The sequence below is a fragment of the Salvelinus fontinalis genome, chromosome 34, assembly GCF_029448725.1.
Source record: "Salvelinus fontinalis isolate EN_2023a chromosome 34, ASM2944872v1, whole genome shotgun sequence".
In the NCBI taxonomy this organism is placed as follows: domain Eukaryota; kingdom Metazoa; phylum Chordata; class Actinopteri; order Salmoniformes; family Salmonidae; genus Salvelinus; species Salvelinus fontinalis.
Genome location: NC_074698.1, coordinates 2,111,406 through 2,133,373, shown reverse-complemented (window position 1 = coordinate 2,133,373; position 21,968 = coordinate 2,111,406). Strand labels below are relative to the sequence as shown.

At 38.7% G+C, this 21,968-nt stretch overlaps 1 protein-coding gene and 1 non-coding gene across 2 annotated transcripts in view; one reads left to right on the top strand and one right to left on the bottom strand.

The window, feature by feature from the left end:
* The first annotated feature begins 1,149 nt into the window (after window positions 1-1,149).
* The window catches only part of LOC129832829 (NACHT, LRR and PYD domains-containing protein 12-like), a 28,712-nt gene continuing 7,893 nt past the window's right edge, over window positions 1,150-21,968 (top strand). Inside the window, exons 1-10 of the mRNA XM_055896875.1 lie at window positions 1,150-1,239; window positions 7,899-8,042; window positions 12,860-12,976; window positions 13,310-13,394; window positions 13,524-13,752; window positions 14,126-15,896; window positions 16,181-16,354; window positions 18,284-18,457; window positions 20,359-20,532; window positions 21,632-21,805. Coding sequence (XP_055752850.1) covers window positions 7,915-8,042; window positions 12,860-12,976; window positions 13,310-13,394; window positions 13,524-13,752; window positions 14,126-15,896; window positions 16,181-16,354; window positions 18,284-18,457; window positions 20,359-20,532; window positions 21,632-21,805 — 3,026 coding nt within the window. The 5' untranslated portion in view covers window positions 1,150-1,239; window positions 7,899-7,914. The remainder of the gene's footprint in view (window positions 1,240-7,898; window positions 8,043-12,859; window positions 12,977-13,309; window positions 13,395-13,523; window positions 13,753-14,125; window positions 15,897-16,180; window positions 16,355-18,283; window positions 18,458-20,358; window positions 20,533-21,631; window positions 21,806-21,968) is intronic.
* Window positions 19,762-19,838, bottom strand: trnae-uuc (transfer RNA glutamic acid (anticodon UUC)). The gene has a single exon. It is a non-coding gene; the product is annotated as a tRNA-Glu (tRNA).

Below are 21,968 nucleotides of genomic sequence, written 5' to 3'. Positions count from 1 at the left end.
AAACCCTTCATTCATCAGTATCCTGAACATAGCTGGGTGTTTCTGGGATAGAGGGTTGATATAAAAGTCAGTACTACAATAATAATAAACCCTTCATTCATCAGTATCCTGAACATAGCTGGGTGTTTCTGGGATAGAGGGTTGATATAAAAGTCAGTATATTGAGATGTAAGCAATACAATAAGCAATACCCCTAGGCTATAAAGAGACATGAGACAAAACAATCATAATGAATCAGATTACATGGAGAGGGGGAACTGATCCTAGATCATAATGAATCAGATTACATGGAGAGGGGGGACCTGATCCTAGATCATAATGAATCAGATTACGGGGAGACCTGATCCTAGATCATAATAAATCAGATTACATGGAGAGGGGGACCTGATCCTAGATCATAATGAATCAGATTACATGGAGAGGGAGACCTGATCCTAGATCATAATGAATCAGATTACGGGTAGACCTGATCCTAGATCATAATGAATCAGATTACATGGAGAGTGGGACCTGATCCTAGATCATAATGAATCATATTACATGGAGAGGAGGGACCTGATCCTAGATCATAATGAATCAGATTACATGGAGAGGGGGGACCTGATCCTATATCATAATGAGTCAGATTACATGGAGAGGAGGACCTGATCCTATATCATAATGAATCAGATTACATGGAGAGGGGGACCTGATCCTAGATCATAATGAATCAGATTAAATGGAGAGGGAGACCTGATCCTAGATCATAATGAATCAGATTACATGGAGAGGGGGACCTGATCCTAGATCATAATGAATCAGATTACATGGAGAGTGGGACCTGATCCTAGATCATAATGAATCAGATTACATGGAGAGGGGGACCTGATCCTAGATCATAATGAATCAGATTACATGGAGAGTGGGACCTGATCCTAGATCATAATGAATCAGATTACATGGAGAGGGGGACCTGATCCTAGATCATAATGAATCAGATTACATGGAGAAGGTGGACCTGATCCTAGATCAGCACTCCTCTTCTGGGACACTGCTTGCCTGTATGAATCAGAACACATAGTTGTAATGTCTAGTTACAGCAGGTGTTTACTGCCATCTAGTGGAAGACACCAATAAAACACTTTATTATCAGGTGGGGAGACAGCTGATTGAAACAGAAAGTAAAGTTGTTATTTTGTTCATGGTCTATTTTGAGACGACGGAGCAGAAAACACTACATGGAGATTATTGAAAAATAAAGTAAGTATTTCTGAAAAATAATTTTATCTATTGGACCGAGTAAGAGAATGAATATCTGGAATGAGATATTACTAGTTAGTAGAACTGCTACTTGAGCTGAGTTGCTGACAGACAGCAGTTTTCAAAGTGGAAACTAATCAGTAGGCCTACATGTTATCAGTAAAACGTCTGGTAAAGATGGTGGAGGAGCTTTTCAATTATATGGTTTTATGTTTATCTCAGGGTTTCTCAATCCTTTTGTTCTTACCAGCACTTACACACCTGATTCAACTAATCATCAAATATTTTAAGACAGTTTAATATTTGAGGCATACAAATGAACATTCTCAAATTAAAACCTTTTGGGTTAGTTGGACTGCTTACAATTATTAAAGGCCTACAGTAACTCACATTTTGGAGGAAAAAAACACAGCTTAACTTGGTTTCTAGTAAATTATATGTTTTTCAAAAATAATGTAAGAGAGATGTCTTGAAGAAACGCGTCTGGGTTTAGAACTCTGTGTCTCAGTGCCCTGCGACAGTGGGAAGTTCGTTTTGCATGGCCCGGTGCTACAGGTGAGTGGACATTTATTTTAAGGACCAATGAAATTGTCTAACATGCGCAAACTCTGCAACCCGGGGAGCCGGGCAATGCAAAACGAATTCACCTAGTGACCATTACTTTATTTCCTTATATGAAATTGAAAGTAACTTTGTATCTGACGCAGTTCCAGAATGTCTGTTGAAACTGTGTCTCATATGGAACGTTAGAACAGCGGTGGAAACAGAACTCAGTTCTCAAACTGGAGTAAAAGTAAAGATTCCTTCATAGAACATGACTCAAGTAAAAGTGAGTCACCCAGTAAAATACTACTTCAGTAAAAGTCTAAAAGTATTTGGTTTTAATATAATTAAGTTTCAAAAGTAAATGTAAAGTAGTAATAATTTTAAATTCCTTATTTTAAGCAAACCAGACGGCACATTTTTCTTGTTATTTTAATTTTAAAAGTATCTGGCCTAGGCTATAAATATCTTGCATTACTCATCTCATATGTATATACTGTATTCTGTACTATTCTACTGTATCTTAGTCTATGCATTACTCATCTCATATGTATATACTGTATTCTATACTATTCTACTGTATCTTAGTCTATGCCGCTCAGACATTGTGACCAATAACATTTTATTTTATTTTATTTTGATTAGGCTATATACACTACATGACCAAAGGTATGTGGACACCTGCTAGTTGAACATCTCATTCCAAAATCATAGCCATTGATATGGAGTTGTTACCCCCCTTTGCTGTTATAACAGCCTCCACTCTTCTGGGAAGGCTTTCCACTAGATGTTGGAACATTGCTGCGGGGACTTGCTTCCATTCAGCCACAAGAGCATTAGTGAGGTCGGGCACTGATGTTGGGCGATTAGGCCTGGCTCGCAGTCAGCGTTCCAATTCATCCCAAAGGTGTTGGATGGGGTTGAGGTCAGGGCTCTGTGAAGGCCAGTCATGTTCTTCCACACCGATCTCAACAAGCCATTTCTGTATGGACCTCGCTTTGTGCACTAGGACAGTGTCATGCTGCAACAGGAAAGGGCCTTCCCCAAACTGTTGCCACAAAGTTAGAAGCACAGAATAGTCTAGAATGTCATTGTATGCTGTAGCGTTAAGATTTCCATTCACTAAGGGGCCCGAACCATGAAAAACAGCCTCAGACCATTATTCCTCCACCAAACTTTACAGTTGGCACTGCCAGATGGTGAAGCGTGATTCTTAACTCCAAAGAACGCGTCTCCACTGCTCCAGAGTCCAATGGCGGCGAGCTTTACACCACTCAAGCCGATGCTTGGCATTGCACATGGTGATCTGTGTCCGGCTGCTTGGCCATGGAAACTAATTTCATGAGGCTCCCGACGAACACTTATTTTGCTGATGTTGCAGTTTGGAACTCGGTAGTGAGTGTTGCAACCGAGCAGAGACCATTTTTATGTTCTTCCGCGCTTGGCGGGCCCTTTCTGTTAGCTTGTGTGGCCTACCACTTCACGGTTGAGCCGTTGTTGCTCCTAGACGTTTCCACGTCACAATAACAGCACTTACAGTTGACCGGAGCAGCTCTAGCAGGACAGGAATTTGATGAACTGACTTTGTTGGAAAGGTGGCATCCTATGACGGTGCCACGTTGAAAGTCACTGAGCTCTTCAGTACTGGTCATTCTACTGCCAATGTTTGTCTATGGAGATTGCATGGCTGTCTGCCCAACTTTATACACCTCTCAGCAACGGGTGAGGCTGAAATACTACTTCCGGCGCCGACAGAGATGGCGGCCTCGCTTCGCGTTCCTAGGAAACTATGCAGTATTTTGTTTTTTATATGTTATTCCTTACATTGGTACCCCAGGTAATCTTAGGTTTCATTACATACAGTCGGGAGGAACTACTGAATATAAGAGCAACGTCAACTCACCATCGTTACAACCAGGAATATGACACTCCTGAAGCAGATCCTGTGTTTTGCCTTCCACCCAGTACAATGGATCTGATCCCCGCCGGCGACCCTAAACAACGACGCCGTAAAAGGGGAAAACGAAGCGGTCTTCTGGTCAGGCTTCGGAGACGGGCACATCGCGCTCCACTCCCTAGCATACTACTCGCCAATGTCCAGTCTCTTGACAACAAGGTTGATGAAATCCGAGCAAGGGTAACATTCCAGAGAGACATCAGAGATTGTAACGTTCTTTGCTTCACGGAAACATGGATCACTCGAGAGACGCTAACGGAGTCGGTGCCGCCAGCTGGTTTCTTCACGCATCGCGCCGACAGAAACAAACATCTTTCTGGTAAGAAGAGGGGCGGGGGTGTATGCCTTATGATTAACGAGACGTGGTGTGATCATAACAACATACAGGAACTCAAGTCATTCTGTTCACCTGATTTAGAATTCCTCACAATCAAATGTCGACCGCATTATCTACCAAGGAAATTCTCTTCGATTATAATCACAGCCGTATATATTCCCCCCCAAGCAGACACATCGATGGCCCTGAACAAACTTTATCTGACTTTATGTAAACTGGAAACCACACACCCTGAGGCTGCATTCATCGTAGCTGGGGATTTTAACAAGGCTAATCTGAAAACTAAACTCCCTAAATTCTATCAGCATATCGATTGTGCTACCAGGGCTGGTAAAATCTTGGATCATTGTTATACTAACTTCCGCGACGCATATAAGGCCCCCCCCCGCCCTCCATTCGGAAAAGCTGACCACGACTCCATTTTGTTGCTTCCAGCCTACAAACAGAAACTAAAACAGCAAGCTCCCGCGCTCAGGTCTGTTCAACGCTGGTCCGACCAATCTGACTCCACGCTTCAAGACTGCTTCGATCACGTGGATTGGGATATGTTCCGCATTGCGTCCAACAACAACATTGACGAATACGCTGATTCGGTGAGCGAGTTCATTAGAAAGTGCATTGACGATGTCGTACCCACAGCAACGATTAAAACATTCCAAAACCAGAAACCGTGGATTGATGGCAGCACTCGCGTGAAACCACTGCTTTTAACCAGGGCAAGGTGACCGGAAACATGACCGAATACAAACAGTGTAGCTATTCCCTCCGCAAGGCTATCAAACAAGCTAAGTGCCAGTATAGAGACAAAGTAGAGTCGCAATTCAACAGCTCAGACACAAGAGGTATGTGGCAGGGTCTACAGTCAATCACGGATTACAAAAAGAAAACCAGCCGCGTCGCGGACCAGGATGTCTTGCTCCCAGACAGACTAAATAACTTTTTTGCTCGCTTTGAGGACAATACAGTGCCACTGACACGGCCCGCTACCAAAACATGCGGGCTCTCCTTCACTGCAGCCGAGGTGAGTAAAACATTTAAACGTGTTAACCCTCGCAAGGCTGCAGGCCCAGACGGCATTCCCAGCCGCGTCCTCAGAGCATGCGCAGACCAGCTGGCTGGTGTGTTTAAGGACATATTCAATCAATCCTTATCCCAGTCTGCTGTTCCCACATGCTTCAAGAGGGCCACCATTGTTCCTGTTCCCAAGAAAGCTAAGGTAACTGAGCTAAACGACTACCGCCCCGTAGCACTCACTTCCGTCATCATGAAGTGCTTTGAGAGACTAGTCAAGGACCATATCACCTCCACCCTACCTGACACCCTAGACCCACTCCAATTTGCTTACCGACCCAATAGGTCCACAGACGACGCAATCGCAACCACACTGCACACTGCCCTAACCCATCTGGACAAGAGGAATACCTATGTGAGAATGCTGTTCATCGACTACAGCTCAGCATTTAACACCATAGTACCCTCCAAACTCGTCATCAAGCTCGAGACCCTGGGTCGCCCTGTGCAACTGGGTCCTGGACTTCCTGACGGGCCGCCCCCAGGTGGTGAGGGTAGGTAACAACATCTCCACCCCGCTGATCCTCAACACTGGGGCCCCACAAGGGTGCGTTCTGAGTCCTCTCCTGTACTCCCTGTTCACCCACGACTGCGTGGCCATGCACGCCTCCAACTCAATCATCAAGTTTGCGGACGACACTACAGTGGTAGGCTTGATTACCAACAACGACGAGACTGCCTACAGGGAGGAGGTGAGGGCCCTCGGAGTGTGGTGTCAGGAAAATAACCTCACACTCAACGTCAACAAAACAAAGGAGATGATTGTGGACTTCAGGAAACAGCAGAGGGAGCACCCCCCTATCCACATCAACGGGACAGTAGTGGAGAAGGTGGAAAGTTTTAAGTTCCTCGGTGTACACATCACGGACAAACTGAATTGGTCCACCCACACAGACAGCGTTGTGAAGAAGGCGCAGCAGCGCCTCTTCAACCTCAGGAGGCTGAAGAAATTCGGCTTGTCACCAAAAGCACTCACAAACTTCTACAGATGCACAATCGAGAGCATCCTGTCGGGCTGTATCACCGCCTGGTACGGCAACTGCTCCGCCCACAACCGTAAGGCTCTCCAGAGGGTAGTGAGGTCTGCACAACGCATCACCGGGGGCAAACTACCTGCCCTCCAGGACACCTACACCACCCGGTGTCACAGGAAGGCCATAAAGATCATCAAGGACAACAACCACCCGAGCCACTGCCTGTTCACCCTGCTATCATCCAGAAGGCGAGGTCAGTACAGGTGCATCAAAGCAGGGACCGAGAGACTGAAAAACAGCTTCTATCTCAAGGCCATCAGACTGTTAAACAGCCACCACTAACATTTAGTGGCCGCTGCCAACATACTGACTCAACTCCAGCCACTTTAATAATGGGAATTGATGGAAATTATGTAAAAATGTATCACTAGCCACTTTAAACATTTACATTTAAGTCATTTAGCAGACGCTCTTATCCAGAGCGACTTACAAGTACATACATTCATACTTTTTTTTTTTTTGTACTGGCCCCCGTGGGAAACGAACCCACAACCCTGGCGTTGCAAGCGCCATGCTCTACCAACTGAGCCACACGGGGCCAATGCCACTTAATATAATGTTTACATACCCTACATTACTCATCTCATATGTATATACTGTACTCTATCTACTGCATCTTGCCATCTTTATGTAATACATGTATCACTAGCCACTTTAAACTATGCCACTTTATGTTTATATACCCTACATTACTCATCTCATATGTATATACTGTACTCTATACCATCTACTGCATCTTGCCTATGCCGTTCTGTACCATCACTCATTCATATATCTTTATGTACATATTCTTTATCCCTTTACACTTGTGTGTGTATAAGGTAGTAGTTGTGGAATTGTTAGGTTAGATTACTTGTTGGTTATTACTGCATTGTCGGAACTAGAAGCACAAGCATTTCGCTACACTCGCATTAACATCTGCTAACCATGTGTATGTGACAAATAAAATTTGATTTGATTTGATTTGAAATAGCCGAATCCACTCATTTGAAGGGGTGTCCACATACTTTTGTATATATAGTGTACATGCTCTGTCCTGCTACTGGTAGGCCTATAACATTATGTGAACTGATCTGAACAGGTTTAGGCTGGTCATCTAGGATATGTAGGCTATAGCCGAGGTATAGACCTTGATCTGCATATCACTAACAAAACTCTACTATACATTATAACCTAGCCTACTTTACATAATATAAAATCTCTTACTTGATGCAAAAAACCTTTCTGAATGGATCAATGATTTCCCCCTCAGATCAATCATGCCCGTTTGAGCACATCTGTCTACATTCTCAGATACGTTTAGAAAAGAACAGATTGAAAGACAATAAATAGCCTACTGTTAGTGAATACAAATAATTGTGAGACATGGCCTTGTGTTGCTGCACTGTCTAGAACTACCTTAACAAACAGTGACTTAATAATAATAATAATAATAAGTCACTGTTTGTTATTATTATTATTATTATTATTATTGTTGTTGTACTGTCTATAACTACCTTAACAAAGTGACTTATTTTTTATTATTGACGGTTACCATGGAGATAAAATGTCACAACTACATGTTCATGTGATTGCATTAAATCACCTGACTGTTTCGATATGTCTGTTAGTAAATGTTTTATTTCTCAAAGAGATAATGAATAAAGGAGAACAATTGACAATCAATAATTAGTTGTCCCTCTGTTAACCACAACCAACATGTTGGATCTCTGTTTAGGGGTCGGTGCTCTAAAATGAGTCTCTCTGGGGAGAGAGAGGAGGGGGGCCCTGCCTCTAAAAGGAGTCTCTCTGGGGAGAGAGAGGAGGGGGGCCCTGCCTCTAAAAGGAGTCGCTCTGGGGAACATGACACCAAATCTAAGAGGTGAGACGACAACTTTGTTTAAGAATTATTAAGAGTTTATTTCCAAAAAGCTATATCCACAATTTTTTCACATTTGTTTTCTTCATCAGAAATGATTGCTTATTGGGTACCTTTCTATATTACTGTTCTCCAATTTTTAAAGAATATATTTTAGATGTGCATTTTTTGTTTAGCAAAACTCTATACAGTATATCCATTGTTTAGCAGGAATGGAATGTTGGTATCCTGTATATTTGACTGTGATGTGTGGTTGTCTCATCTAGATATCTATATATCCATTGTTTAGCTGGAATAGAATGTTAGTATCCTGTATATTTGACTGTGATATGTGGTTGTCTCACCTAGATATCTATATATCCATTGTTTAACAGGAATGGAATGTTGGTATCCTGTATATCTGACTGTGATGTGTGGTTGTCTCACCTAGATATCTATATATCCATTGTTTAGCAGGAATGGAATGTTGGTATCCTGTATATTTGACTGTGATATGTGGTTGTCTCACCTAGATATCTATATATCCATTGTTTATCAGGAATGGAATGTTGGTATCCTGTATATCTGACTGTGATGTGTGGTTGTCTCACCTAGATATCTATATATCCATTGTTTAGCAGGAATGGAATGTTGGTATCCTGTATATTTGACTGTGATATGTGGTTGTCTCACCTGGCTATTTTAAGATACCATATCTTAATTTGACCCAGTTTGCTACAGCAGGAAAATAATCCTGAAGCAACAGGAAATGTGAATTATTTCTTGTATTATAATTCATAAAAAATAATTGTAGGGGTTGGCACATTTTTCATCAGGGCAAATCAAGTTTGAAATGTTTTATGTGGAAATTACAAACTACAGAAGCCTTTTTAAGGCTTGAATATACTACAATAGGGCAAACGTATTTTAAGTAACTCTGGGCCAGGTTTCCCGTAGCGATGGAATTTAGGGTTAAAAAAGAAAAAGACCATCTGCTACATTACTAAAATGTCAAATATAAATGTTTTCTAAAATATATATAAAAAAAAAAATGTATGTCATACAGACCAATCAAAGTGTGGACCCATTCCAGAGAATGAGTAAGTGTGTCCAAATTTTTGACTGGTACTGTATATGTAATAACATGTAGTTATTTGTTCCATTTGACAGGTACTGTATATGTATTAACATGTAGTTATTTGTTCCAGTTGACTGGTACTGTATATGTATTAACATATAGTTATTTGTTCCATTTGACTGGTACTGTATATGTAATAACATGTAGTTATTTGTTCCATTTGACAGGTACTGTATATGTATTAACATGTAGTTATTTGTTCCAGTTGACTGGTACTGTATATGTATTAACATGTAGTTATTTGTTCCATTTGACAGGTACTGTACTGTATGTGTATTAACATGTAGTTATTTGTTCCATTTGACTGGTACTGTACTGTATGTGTATTAACATGTAGTTATTTGTTCCATTTGACAGGTACTGTATATGTATTAACATGTAGTTATTTGTTCCATTTGACAGGTACTGTATATGTATTAACATGTAGTTATTTGTTCCAGTTGACTGGTACTGTATATGTATTAACATGTAGTTATTTATTCCAGTTGACTGGTACTGTATATGTATTAACATGTAGTTATTTGTTCCATTTGACTGGTACTGTATATGTATTAAATATGTAGTTATTTGTTCCAGTTGACAGGTACTGTATATGTAATAACATGTAGTTATTTATTCCAGTTGACTGGTACTGTATATGTATTAACATGTAGTTATTTGTTCCATTTGACTGGTACTGTATATGTATTAACATGTAGTTATTTATTCCATTTGACTGGTACTGTACTGTATGTGTATTAACATGTAGTTATTTATTCCATTTGACTGGTACTGTACTGTATGTGTATTAACATGTAGTTATTTGTTCCAGTTGACTGGTACTGTATATGTATTAACATGTAGTTATTTGTTCCAGTTGACTGGTACTGTATATGTATTAAACATGTAGCTATTTGTTCCATTTGACTGGTACTGTACTGTATATGTATTAACATGTAGTTATTTGTTCCATTTGACTGGTACTGTACTGTATATGTATTAACATGTAGTTATTTGTTCCATTTGACTGGTACTGTACTGTATATGTAATAACATGTAGTTATTTGTTCCATTTGACAGGTACTGTATATGTATTAACATGTAGTTATTTGTTCCATTTGACTGGTACTGTACTGTATGTGTATTAACATGTAGTTATTTGTTCCATTTGACAGGTACTGTATATGTATTAAATATGTAGTTATTTGTTCCAGTTGACTGGTACTGTATATGTATTAACATGTAGTTATTTATTCCATTTGACTGGTACTGTATACGTATCAACATGTAGATAACTACATGTTGATACATATACAGTACCAGTCAAATGGAACAAATAACTACATGTTATTACATATACAGTACCTGTCAAATGGAACAAATAACTACATGTTAATACATATACAGTACCTGTCAAATGGAACAAATAACTACATATTTAATGCATATACAGTACCAGTAAAATGGAACAAATAACTACATGTTATTACATATACAGTACCTGTCAAATGGAACAAATAACTACATGTTAATACATATACAGTACCTGTCAAATGGAACAAATACCTACATGTTAATACATATACAGTACCTGTCAAATGGAACAAATAACTACATATTTAATACATATACAGTACCTGTCAAATGGAACAAATAACTACATGTTAATACATATACAGTACCTGTCAAATGGAACAAATAACTACATATTTAATGCATATACAGTACCAGTAAAATGGAACAAATAACTACATGTTATTACATATACAGTACCAGTCAAATGGAACAAATAACTACATGTTAATACATATACAGTACCTGTCAAATGGAATAAATAACTACATGTTATTACATATACAGTACCAGTCAAATGGAACAAATAACTACATGTTAATACATATACAGTACCTGTCAAATGGAACAAATAACTACATGTTAATACATATACAGTACCTGTCAAATGGAACAAATACCTACATGTTAATACATATACAGTACCAGTCAAATGGAACAAATAACTACATGTTATTACATATACAGTACCTGTCAAATGGAACAAATAACTACATATTTAATACATATACAGTACCTGTCAAATGGAACAAATAACTACATGTTAATACACATACAGTACAGTACCAGTCAAATGGAACAAATAACTACATGTTAATACATATACAGTACCTGTCAAATGGAACAAATAACTACATATGTAATACATATACAGTACAGTACCAGTCAAATGGAACAAATAACTACATGTTAATACATATACAGTACCAGTCAAATGGAACAAATAACTACATGTTATTACATATACAGTACCAGTCAAATGGAACAAATAACTACATGTTGATACATATACAGTACCAGTCAACTGGAACAAATAACTACATATTTAATACATATACAGTACAGTACCAGTCAAATGGAACAAATAACTACATGTTAATACATATACAGTACCAGTCAAATGGAACAATTATTTGTTCCATTTGACTGGTACTGTATATGTATTAAACATGTAGTTATTTGTTCCATTTGACTGGTACTGTATATGTAATAACATGTAGTTATTTATTCCAGTTGACAGGTACTGTATATGTAATAACATGTAGTTATTTGTTCCATTTGACTGGTACTGTATATGTATTAACATGTAGTTATTTATTCCATTTGACTGGTACTGTACTGTATGTGTATTAACATGTAGTTATTTGTTCCATTTGACTGGTACTGTATATGTAATAACATGTAGTTATTTGTTCCATTTGACTGGTACTGTATATGTATTAACATGTAGTTCCATTTGACTGGTACTGTATATGTATTAAACATGTAGCTATTTGTTCCATTTTACTGGTACTGTATATGTATTAACATGTAGTTATTTGTTCCATTTTACTGGTACTGTATATGTATTAACATGTAGTTATTTGTTCCATTTGACTGGTACTGTATATTTATTAACATGTAGTTATTTATTCCATTTGACTGGTACTGTACTGTATATGTATTAACATGTAGTTATTTGTTCCATTTGACTGGTACTGTATATGTATTAACATGTAGTTATTTATTCCAGTTGACTGGTACTGTATATGTATTAACATATAGTTATTTGTTCCATTTGACTGGTACTGTATATGTATTAACATGTAGTTATTTATTCCAGTTGACTGGTACTGTATATGTATTAACATGTAGTTATTTGTTCCATTTGACTGGTACTGTATATTTATTAACATGTAGTTATTTGTTCCATTTGACAGGTACTGTATATGTAATAACATGTAGTTATTTATTCCAGTTGACTGGTACTGTATATGTATTAACATGTAGTTATTTGTTCCATTTTACTGGTACTGTATATGTAATAACATGTAGTTATTTATTCCAGTTGACTGGTACTGTATATGTATTAACATGTAGTTATTTGTCCAGTCCAGATTTTATATCTATGAGAGTGAGGCAATTTCTGAAACGAAACCATCAAGTGATTGATTTTAAACAAATACATTTCTGTCATTGAACAACCCCATGCCATGATTAGATAGTGAAAAAACACACCAATCTCTTTCATAATTTCACTAAACCATAACAGCTCATTTATGAACATTTATGAAAATGGATACATAGCGTTTTGGAATGAAACTCTTGTTATGTTTCCCATCTGAGCTCAGAGTAGATGAGAGATGTAATGTTTGTCTCTGTTGTGTTGAAGCCCAATCAAGCAGGAGAGACCAGCCTCCCCTGTACCCAGCTGTGTGTCCATGAAGAGTGACAAGTCTATGAATCTACCTATACAGTTTAGAGACGGAGACTTTTCTACTGAACAAAGGTAAGAAGAACTCATGGGTCATGGTCAGTGAGTTAAACAACACTGTCTCTAGTCATTTCTCCTCTCCCATTTTCCCATTTATTTTTGCTGTTTTCATAATCCATAGGCTAATCCTTTTGTCCATTTTCATAGTCCTAAAACAATATTAAACAAACACAACATACCGTGTGTGTGTGTGTGTGTGTGTGTGTGTGTGTGTGTGTGTGTGTGTGTGTGTGTGTGTGTGTGTGTGTGTGTGTGTGTGTGTGTGTGTGTGTGTGTGTGTGTGTGTGTGTGTGTGTGTGTGTGTGTACTCCCTGGATGAGGAGATGTAATCTCATGTTTTGTCCACAGAAACCAACAGGAGAGATCAGAGTCAGAGATTCTCAGTGGTCAGTCTTCCCAGAGTCATCAAACAGACCTGGCCTCCATATTCAGTGTACGTGGTCCTGTTATGTACATTTGTTTTTGTTTACCTCAAGTCAAGTTGATCTGTCAATCATTCATTAATGTGTTGATGAGAAAGCATTTAATCTCTTGTTTAACTTATTTACTTGATTTATTTCAGTTGCTTGAAGAGAATATTATGACATTTGTAAAGAACGAGCTAAAGATGTTCAAGAGGATTCTTAGTCCAGAACTCCCAGAAGGCTTTGAGAGTCAGAAGCAGGATAAGGAAGTGGTGGATACTGAAGATGAGAAGCAGGAGAGCAGTGCCAGAGAGGGGGCTCTGAAGATCGCACTGCACTTCCTGAGGAAAATGAACCAGAAGGAGCTTGCTGACACACTGGAGAAATGTAAGAGCTGTCTGCCTCATGTTGAATGCTGTTTTATAACATTTTAGAGCTGTAGCTAAAGTACAGCTAAAGTAGCTGTGTAACTCAATGATAATGTAGCAGCCTTAACACAACACCTAGTGACCTCATCAAGTAGCAGCAGGGATGTGTTGTGGTGATTAATTTAGAGAGAGAGACAACATTAATAATACCATCAATAATACCAATAATAATGTAATCAGTCACACCAGTCTGCAATGCATTATGAAAACATTTACACATTTATACAGTCAGTTAAGAGAATAAATTATTAGAATTTAAACTTTATAACAGTCTTACAATACTGTAGGCATTAAAACAGATGTAATATTAATATCCTCTGTGTAATTTCTAGATTCAGATGATCCTGCTGTGATTTGCCAACGTGAACTCAAATCTAATCTAATGAAGAAGTTTCAATGTGTATTTGAGGGGATCGCTAAACAAGGAAACCCAACACTTCTCAATAACATCTACACAGAGCTCTACATCACAGAGGGTGGAACAGGAGAGGTCAATAATGAACATGAGCTGAGACAGATTGAGACAACAACCAGGAAACAAGCAAGACCAGAGACTGCAATCAAATGTAACGACATCTTCAAAACCTTAACTGGACAAGACAAACTTATCAGAACTGTGCTGACAAAGGGAGTCGCTGGCATTGGAAAAACAGTCTCTGTGCAGAAGTTCATTCTGGACTGGGCTGAAGGAAAAGCAAATCAGGATGTCCAATTTGTATTTTCATTCCCTTTCCGGGAGCTGAATTTGATGAAAGGGGATGAACACACTTTGATTGAACTTCTTAATCACTTCTCAATGGAAACCAAACAATCAAGAATCTCCAACTACGACAAGTACAAAGTTCTGTTCATCTTTGATGGTCTGGATGAGTGCCGACTGCCCCTAGACTTCCAGAAGAACAAGATCTGTTGTGACGTCACAGAGTCAACCTCAGTGGATGTCCTGCTGACAAATCTCATCAAGGGAAATCTGCTTCCCTCTGCTCTCCTCTGGATAACTACCCGACCTGCAGCAGCCAATAAGATCCCTTCAGGGTGTGTTGACCAGGTGACAGAGGTACGAGGGTTCAGTGACCCACAGAAGGAGGAGTACTTCAGGAAGAGATTCAGTGATGAGGACCTGGCCAGCAGAATCATCTCACACATAAAGACATCAAGGAGCCTCCACATCATGTGCCACATTCCAGTCTTCTGTTGGATTTCTGCAACAGTCCTTGAACCCATGCTGAAACAGAAGAGAGAAGAGATGCCCAAGACTCTGACTGAGATGTACACACACCTTGTGGTGTTTCATACCAAACAGAAGAATGAAAAGTATCTTGACAATGAAGAGACAGGTCCACACCGGAATAAAGAGAGCATTCTGTCACTGGGAAAACTGGCTTTTCAACAGCTGGTGAATGGCAATTTGATTTTCTATGAAGAAGACCTGAAAGAGGCTGGTATTGATGTCAATGAAGCCTCAGTGTACTCAGGATTGTGCACACAGCTCTTTAAAGAGGAATGTGTGCTGTACCAGGACAAGGTGTACTGCTTTGTTCATCTGAGCATTCAGGAGTTTCTGGCTGCTGTATATGTGTTCCTCTCATTCATCAACAACAATGAGAATCTAATGGCCGAACCGCAAACAAAAGATGAGCCTGAAGTTACTTTCTACAAGAGTGCTGTGGATAAAGCCTTACAAAGTGAGACGGGAAACTTGGACCTTTTCCTCCGCTTCCTTCTGGGCCTCTCACTGGAGTCCAATCAGAAGCACTTACAAGGTCTACTGACAAATTCAAGAAGCAGCTCACAGAGCCATGAAGAAACAGTCAAGTACATCAAGAAGAATATCAAGGAGAATCCCTCTCCAGAGAGGTGCATCAATCTGTTCCACTGTCTGAATGAACTGAATGACCATTCTCTAGTGGAGGAGATCCAAAGCTTCCTGAGATCAGGAAGTCTCTCTAGAGACAAACTGTCACCTGCACAGTGGTCAGCTCTGGTCTTTGTGTTGCTGACTTCAGAAAAGGAGCTGGATGTGTTTGACCTGAAGAAATACTCCAGATCAGAGGAAGGTCTTCTGAGGCTGCTGCCAGTGGTCAAAGCTTCCAGAGCTGTTCTGTGAGTAAATAAAATGACATATAAGAACTAATCATCAGGAAGCATTATCCAGTTTAGAGAAAAATGTGTATTATAATATGTATATAATATTATATTGAAAAACATATTGAATAAATGCATTGATATTCACATTAGTATAACAATATGACCATACAGTTCTAGGAGACGGAAGATTAATCTATATGTTGTTTGAGAGAATAAACCAAATGCATCTGCCATTGTCCTTCCACACTCTTGATGTTAAATTAACAACGTGTTTGAAGTCATGATGATCTCTTTGTCAGGCTGTCAGGCTGTGGAGTCACAGAGGAAGGCTGTGCTTCTCTGGTCTCAGCTCTGAAGTCAAACCCCTCACACCTGAGAGAGCTGGACCTGAGTAACAATGACCTGAAGGATACAGGAGTGAAGCTGCTCTCTGCTGGACTGGGGAATCCCCACTGTAAACTGGAGACTCTGAGGTCAGTATTCCTGTAGTTGGTCAACAAGTGATAACTGTTCACCAGATCCACATGTGTTTACCAGGAACACACAGTCCACAACATATGTGTTTGGACAGTGAAGCTTACAGTTTTAAATTTGGTCCTATGCTCCAGCATTTTGGATTTCAGATGTAATGTTTCATATTAGGCGACAGTACAGAATGTCACCTTTTATTTGAGGGTATTCATACATATCTGTTTTATATTTTAGATATTAAAGCACGTCATGTATCTTGTTCTCCCATTTAAAAAAGTCGTAATTATTTGGACAAATTCACTTATTTTGTATTAAAGTAGTCAAATGTTTAGTGTTTGGTCCCATATTATTTGCCTGCAGTCATTACATCAAGCTTATAATTCTACAAACTTGTTGAATTCATTTGCAGTTAGTCTTGGTTGTGTTTTGGATGATGTTTTTCCTAATAGAAACTGAATGGTGAATAATGTCCTGTCATTTTGGAGTCACTTCACTTGTATTGTCAGTAAGAATAGAAGATGTTTCTGAACACTTCTACATTCATGTGGATGCTACCATGATTATGAATAATCATGAATGAATCGTAAATGATGATGAATGAGAAAGTTACAGAGGCACAAAGATCATACCCCCTCTGTTATTGGTAATGGTGAGAGGTTAGCATGTTTTGTTGTAGCCTCTGTTATTGGTAATGGTGAGAGGTTAGCATGTTTTGTTGTAGCCTCTGTTATTGGTAATGGTGAGGGGTTAGCATGTTTTGTTGTAGTCTCTGTTATTGGTAAGGGTGAGAGGTTAGCATGTTTTGTTGTAGCCTCTGTTATTGGTAATGGTGAGAGGTTACCATGTTTTGTTGTAGTCTCTATTATTGGTAAGGGTGAAAGGTTAGCATGTTTTGTTGTAGTCTCTGTTATTGGTAATGGTGAGAGGTTAGCATGTTTTGTTGTAGCCTCTGTTATTGGTAATGGTGAGAGGTTAGCATGTTTTGTTGTAGCCTCTGTTATTGGTAATGCTGAGAGGTTAGCATGTTTTGTTGTAGTCTCTGTTATTGGTAATGGTGAGAGGTTAGTATGTTTTGTTGTAGTCTCTGTTATTGCTAATGGTGAGGGGTTAGCATGTTTTGTTGTAGCCTCTGTTATTGGTAATGGTGAGAGGGTAACATGTTTTTTGTAGCCTCTGTTATTGGTAAGGGTGAGAGGTTAGCATGTTTTGTTGTAGCCTCTGTTATTGGTAATGGTGAGAGGTTAGCATGTTTTGTTGTAGTCTCTGTTATTGGTAGTAGTAGTGTCTAGAAACATGGTATCTACTCACTTATAAAGAAAATTACTCCAGTCATCATCCAGAATTTTAATATTGGGCAAAACATAACCCAAAACACAACCAAAACAAACTGCAAATGCAACCAACGAGTTTACAACCAAATACTAAACTTTTGACTACTTTAATACACTATAAGTGAATTGGTCAGAATACTTATGACTTCTTCAAATGGGGGGACTAGATACATAAAGTGCTTTTATTTCTAATTGTGAAACAGATATGTATTAAAATACCCTCAAATAAAAGGTGACATTATATACTGTCACCTCATATGAAACATTTGATCTGAAATCCAACATGTTGGAGTACAGAGCCACATTTAAAATGATAGCTTCACTGTCAAAATGGATATGGTGTGGACTGTATACTCAATACAATCTAAATCTGATACCTCACTATCTGTCTTTTGACTGATACTGCTTTTTATACTGGTCTGGTCAGTCTACTCAAATATTTGTACTAAACATTTCTCTCTCTACAAAAAGTACTTTGATATTTTGTCATTTCTAATAATGATACATCCATTTATGAATATATATGGCACGTTTAAAAAATATATTTTTTCAACACCAAAGAGTAGCAGTGTGATTTTAAAATAATTGTACTATTTGCAGGTTGTCAAGCTGTCTAGTCAAAGAGGAAGGCTGTGCTTCTCTGGTCTCAGCTCTGAAGTCAAACCCCTCACACCTGAGAGAGCTGGATCTGAGTAACAATGACCTGAAGGATTCAGGAGTGAAGCTGCTCTCTGCTGGACTGGGGAATCCCCACTGTAAACTGGAGACTCTGAGGTCAGTATTCCTGTAGTTGGTCAACAAGTGATAACTGTTCACCAGATCCACATGTGTTTACCAGGCACACATAGTCAACACCATACGTGTTTGGACAGTGAAGCTTACATTTTTAAATGTGGTGCTATGCTCCAGCATTTTGGATTTCAGATAGAATGTTTCATATTAGGTGACAGTACAGAATGTCACCTTTTATTTAAAGGTATTCATACATATATATTTTACCGTTTAGATATGAAAGTACTTTATTTATCTATGTATTTATGTATATGTAAGAATATAATATGTTTCTGAACTACTTTAATACACTAAGTGTTCATAGCAAAGTGGGTGAATACATATGCACTCACTACTTTTACCTTTTGAGTTTTTTATACTTTTTTTGAAACAATAATTTTTTTTCAATTCACTTCAACAATATTACTATTGTGTGTATGTCCATTACATGAAATCCAAATTAAAATTAATTTAAATTACAGGTTGTAATGCAACAAAATAGGAACAACACCAAGGGGGATGAATACCTCTGCAAGGCACTGTAGTTCTACCATTTTAAGAAGTCTTCATTATTTGGACATATTCACTTATATTGTATTTAAGTAGTTATAAGTTTAGTATTTTGTCCCAAATTCCATGCCTGCAGTGATTACATCAATCTTGTGATTCTACAAACTTGTTGAATTCATTTGCAGTTTGTCTTGGTTCCGTTTTGGATGTTTTTCCTAATTTAAACTGAATGGTGAATAATGTCCTGTCATTTTGGAGTCACTTCACTTGTATTGTCAGTAAGAATAGAAGATGTTTCTGAACACTTCTACATTCATGTGGATGCTACTAATTAATCGTGAATAATGATGAATGAGAAAGTTACAGAGGCACAAAGATCATACCCCTTCTGTTATGGTAATGGTGAGAGGTTCGCATGTTTTGTTGTAGCCTCTGTTATTGGTAATGGTGAGAGGTTAGCATGTTTTTTTGTATCCTCTGTTATTGGTGAGAGGTTAGCATGTTTTGTTGTAGCCTCTGTTATTGGTAATGGTGAGAGGTTAGCATGTTTTGTTGTATCCTCTGTTATTGGTGAGAGGTTAGCATGTTTTGTTGTATCCTCTGTTATTGGTAATGGTGAGAGGTTAGCATGTTTTGTTGTAGCCTCTGTTATTGGTAACGGTGAGAGGTTAGCATGTTTTGTTGTAGCCTCTGTAACTTTACATTTAAGTCATTTAGCAGACGCTCTTATCCAGAGCGACTTACAAATTGGAAAGTTCATACATATTCATCCTGGTCCCCCCGTGGGAATTGAACCCTGGTCCCCCCGTGGGAATTGAACCCACAACCCTGGCGTTGAAAGCGCCATGCTCTACCAACTGAGCCACACGGGACCACTTTCTCACTCATAATTTTTCATGATTGATTTAGGATTTTTCTTAATCATGGCATCATCAGGATTAATTTAGTAGTAATTAGAAACATGTTATCTACTCACTTACAAAGAAAAATACCCCAGATATCATCCATCAATTTAATATTTTGCAAAACTTAACCAAAAACAAACTGCAAATGCAACCAACGAGTTTGAGTCACAAGCTTGATGTAGTCATTGTGTTCAAGGAATATCGGACCAAATACTCAACTTTTGACTACTTTAATACACTATGAGTGAATTGGTCAGAATACTTATGACTTCTTCAAATGGGGGAACTAGATACATAAAGTGCTTTCATTTCAAAATGTGAAACAGATATGTATTAAAATATCGGAAAATGATTCTATATGTTGTTTGGGAGAATAAACTAAATGCATCTGCCATCTGCCACTCGTTAAATTGTCCTTCTACACTACAGGTGTTGAAATAACATTAAATTAACAGTGTGTTTGTGAAATCATGATGATCTCTTTGTCAGGCTGTCAGGCTGTGGAGTCACAGAGGAAGGCTGTGCTTCTCTGGTCTCAGCTCTGAAGTCAAACCCCTCACACCTGAGAGAGCTGGATCTGAGTAACAATGACCTGAAGGATACAGGAGTGAAGCTGCTCTCTGCTGGACTGGGGAATCCCCACTGTAAACTGGAGACTCTGAGGTCAGTATTCCTGTAGGTTGTCAACAAGTGATAACTGTTCACCAGATCCACATGTGTTTACCAGGCACACATAGTCCACACCATATGTGCTTGGACAGTGAAGCTTACGGTTTTAAATTTGGTGCTATGCTCCAGCGTTTTAGATTTGAGATAGAATGTTTCTTATTAGGTGACAGTACAGAATGTCACCTTTTATTTGAGGTTAATTTTGAGAGGTTGGTATGTTTTCTTGTAGATTCTGTAACTCTCTCACTCATTTAACTGCTTTGGGATCACAGTATGGTTGAGCTAACATAGGCTAATGAGATTAGCATGAGGTTTTATTAAGTAACAAGAACATTTCCCAGGACATAGACGTATCTGATATTGTCAGAAAGCTTAAAATCTTGTTAATCTGACTGCATTGTCCAATTTACAGTAGCTATTACAGTGAAAGAATACCATGCTTTTGTTTGAGGAGAGTGCACAGTTTTGAACATGAACAAGCAAATTAGGTACATTTGGGCAGTCTTGATACAACATTTGGAACAGGAATGCAATGGTTCATTGGATCAGTCTTAAACTTTGAACATACACTGCTGCCATCTAGTGGCCAATATCTAAATTGCAGCTGGGCTGGAATAATACATTATGGCATTTCTCTTGCATTTCAAAGACGGTACAAAAAAGATTGGTTGGCTTTTCTTTGTATTATCTTTTACCAGATCTATTGAGTTATATTCTCTCCTACATTCCTTTCACATTTCCACAAACTACAAATTGTTTCCTTTCAAATGGTATCAATAATATGCATATCCTTGCTTCAGGATTAGATTTGGGTCTGTCATTTTAGGTGAAAATTGAGGAGGATCCCAGATTCATTCATGATCTTTCTCAATCATGGCAGTCACAGGCTTGATGTTGTCATTGTGTTCAAAGAATATGAGACCAAATACTATACTTTTGACTACTTCAATACACTTTAAGTTAATTGGTCAGAATACTTATGAATTCTTCAAATAGGGGGACTAGATACATCAAGTGCTTTCATTTCAAAACTTGAAACAGATATGTATTAAAATACCCTCAAATTAAAGGTGACATTACATACTGTTTGCAGGTTGTCACGCTGTCTAGTCACAGAGGAAGGCTGTGCTTCTCTGGTCTCAGTTCTGAGGTCAAACCCCTCACACCTGAGAGAGCTGGACCTGAGCTACAATCACCCAGGAGACTCAGGAGTCAGACTGCTCTCTGCTGGACTGGAGGATCCACACTGCAGACTGGAGAAACTCAAGTATGTAGAGGGTTTATGTCCATGTTCATATCAGACATGTTTGACTTATCAGGCTAGTTAAGACAAACATTCATACCAACACTTGGACAAAGGTATATGCTGACTGTGTGTGTGTGTGTGTGTGTGTGTGTGTGTGTGTGTGTGTGTGTGTGTGTGTGTGTGT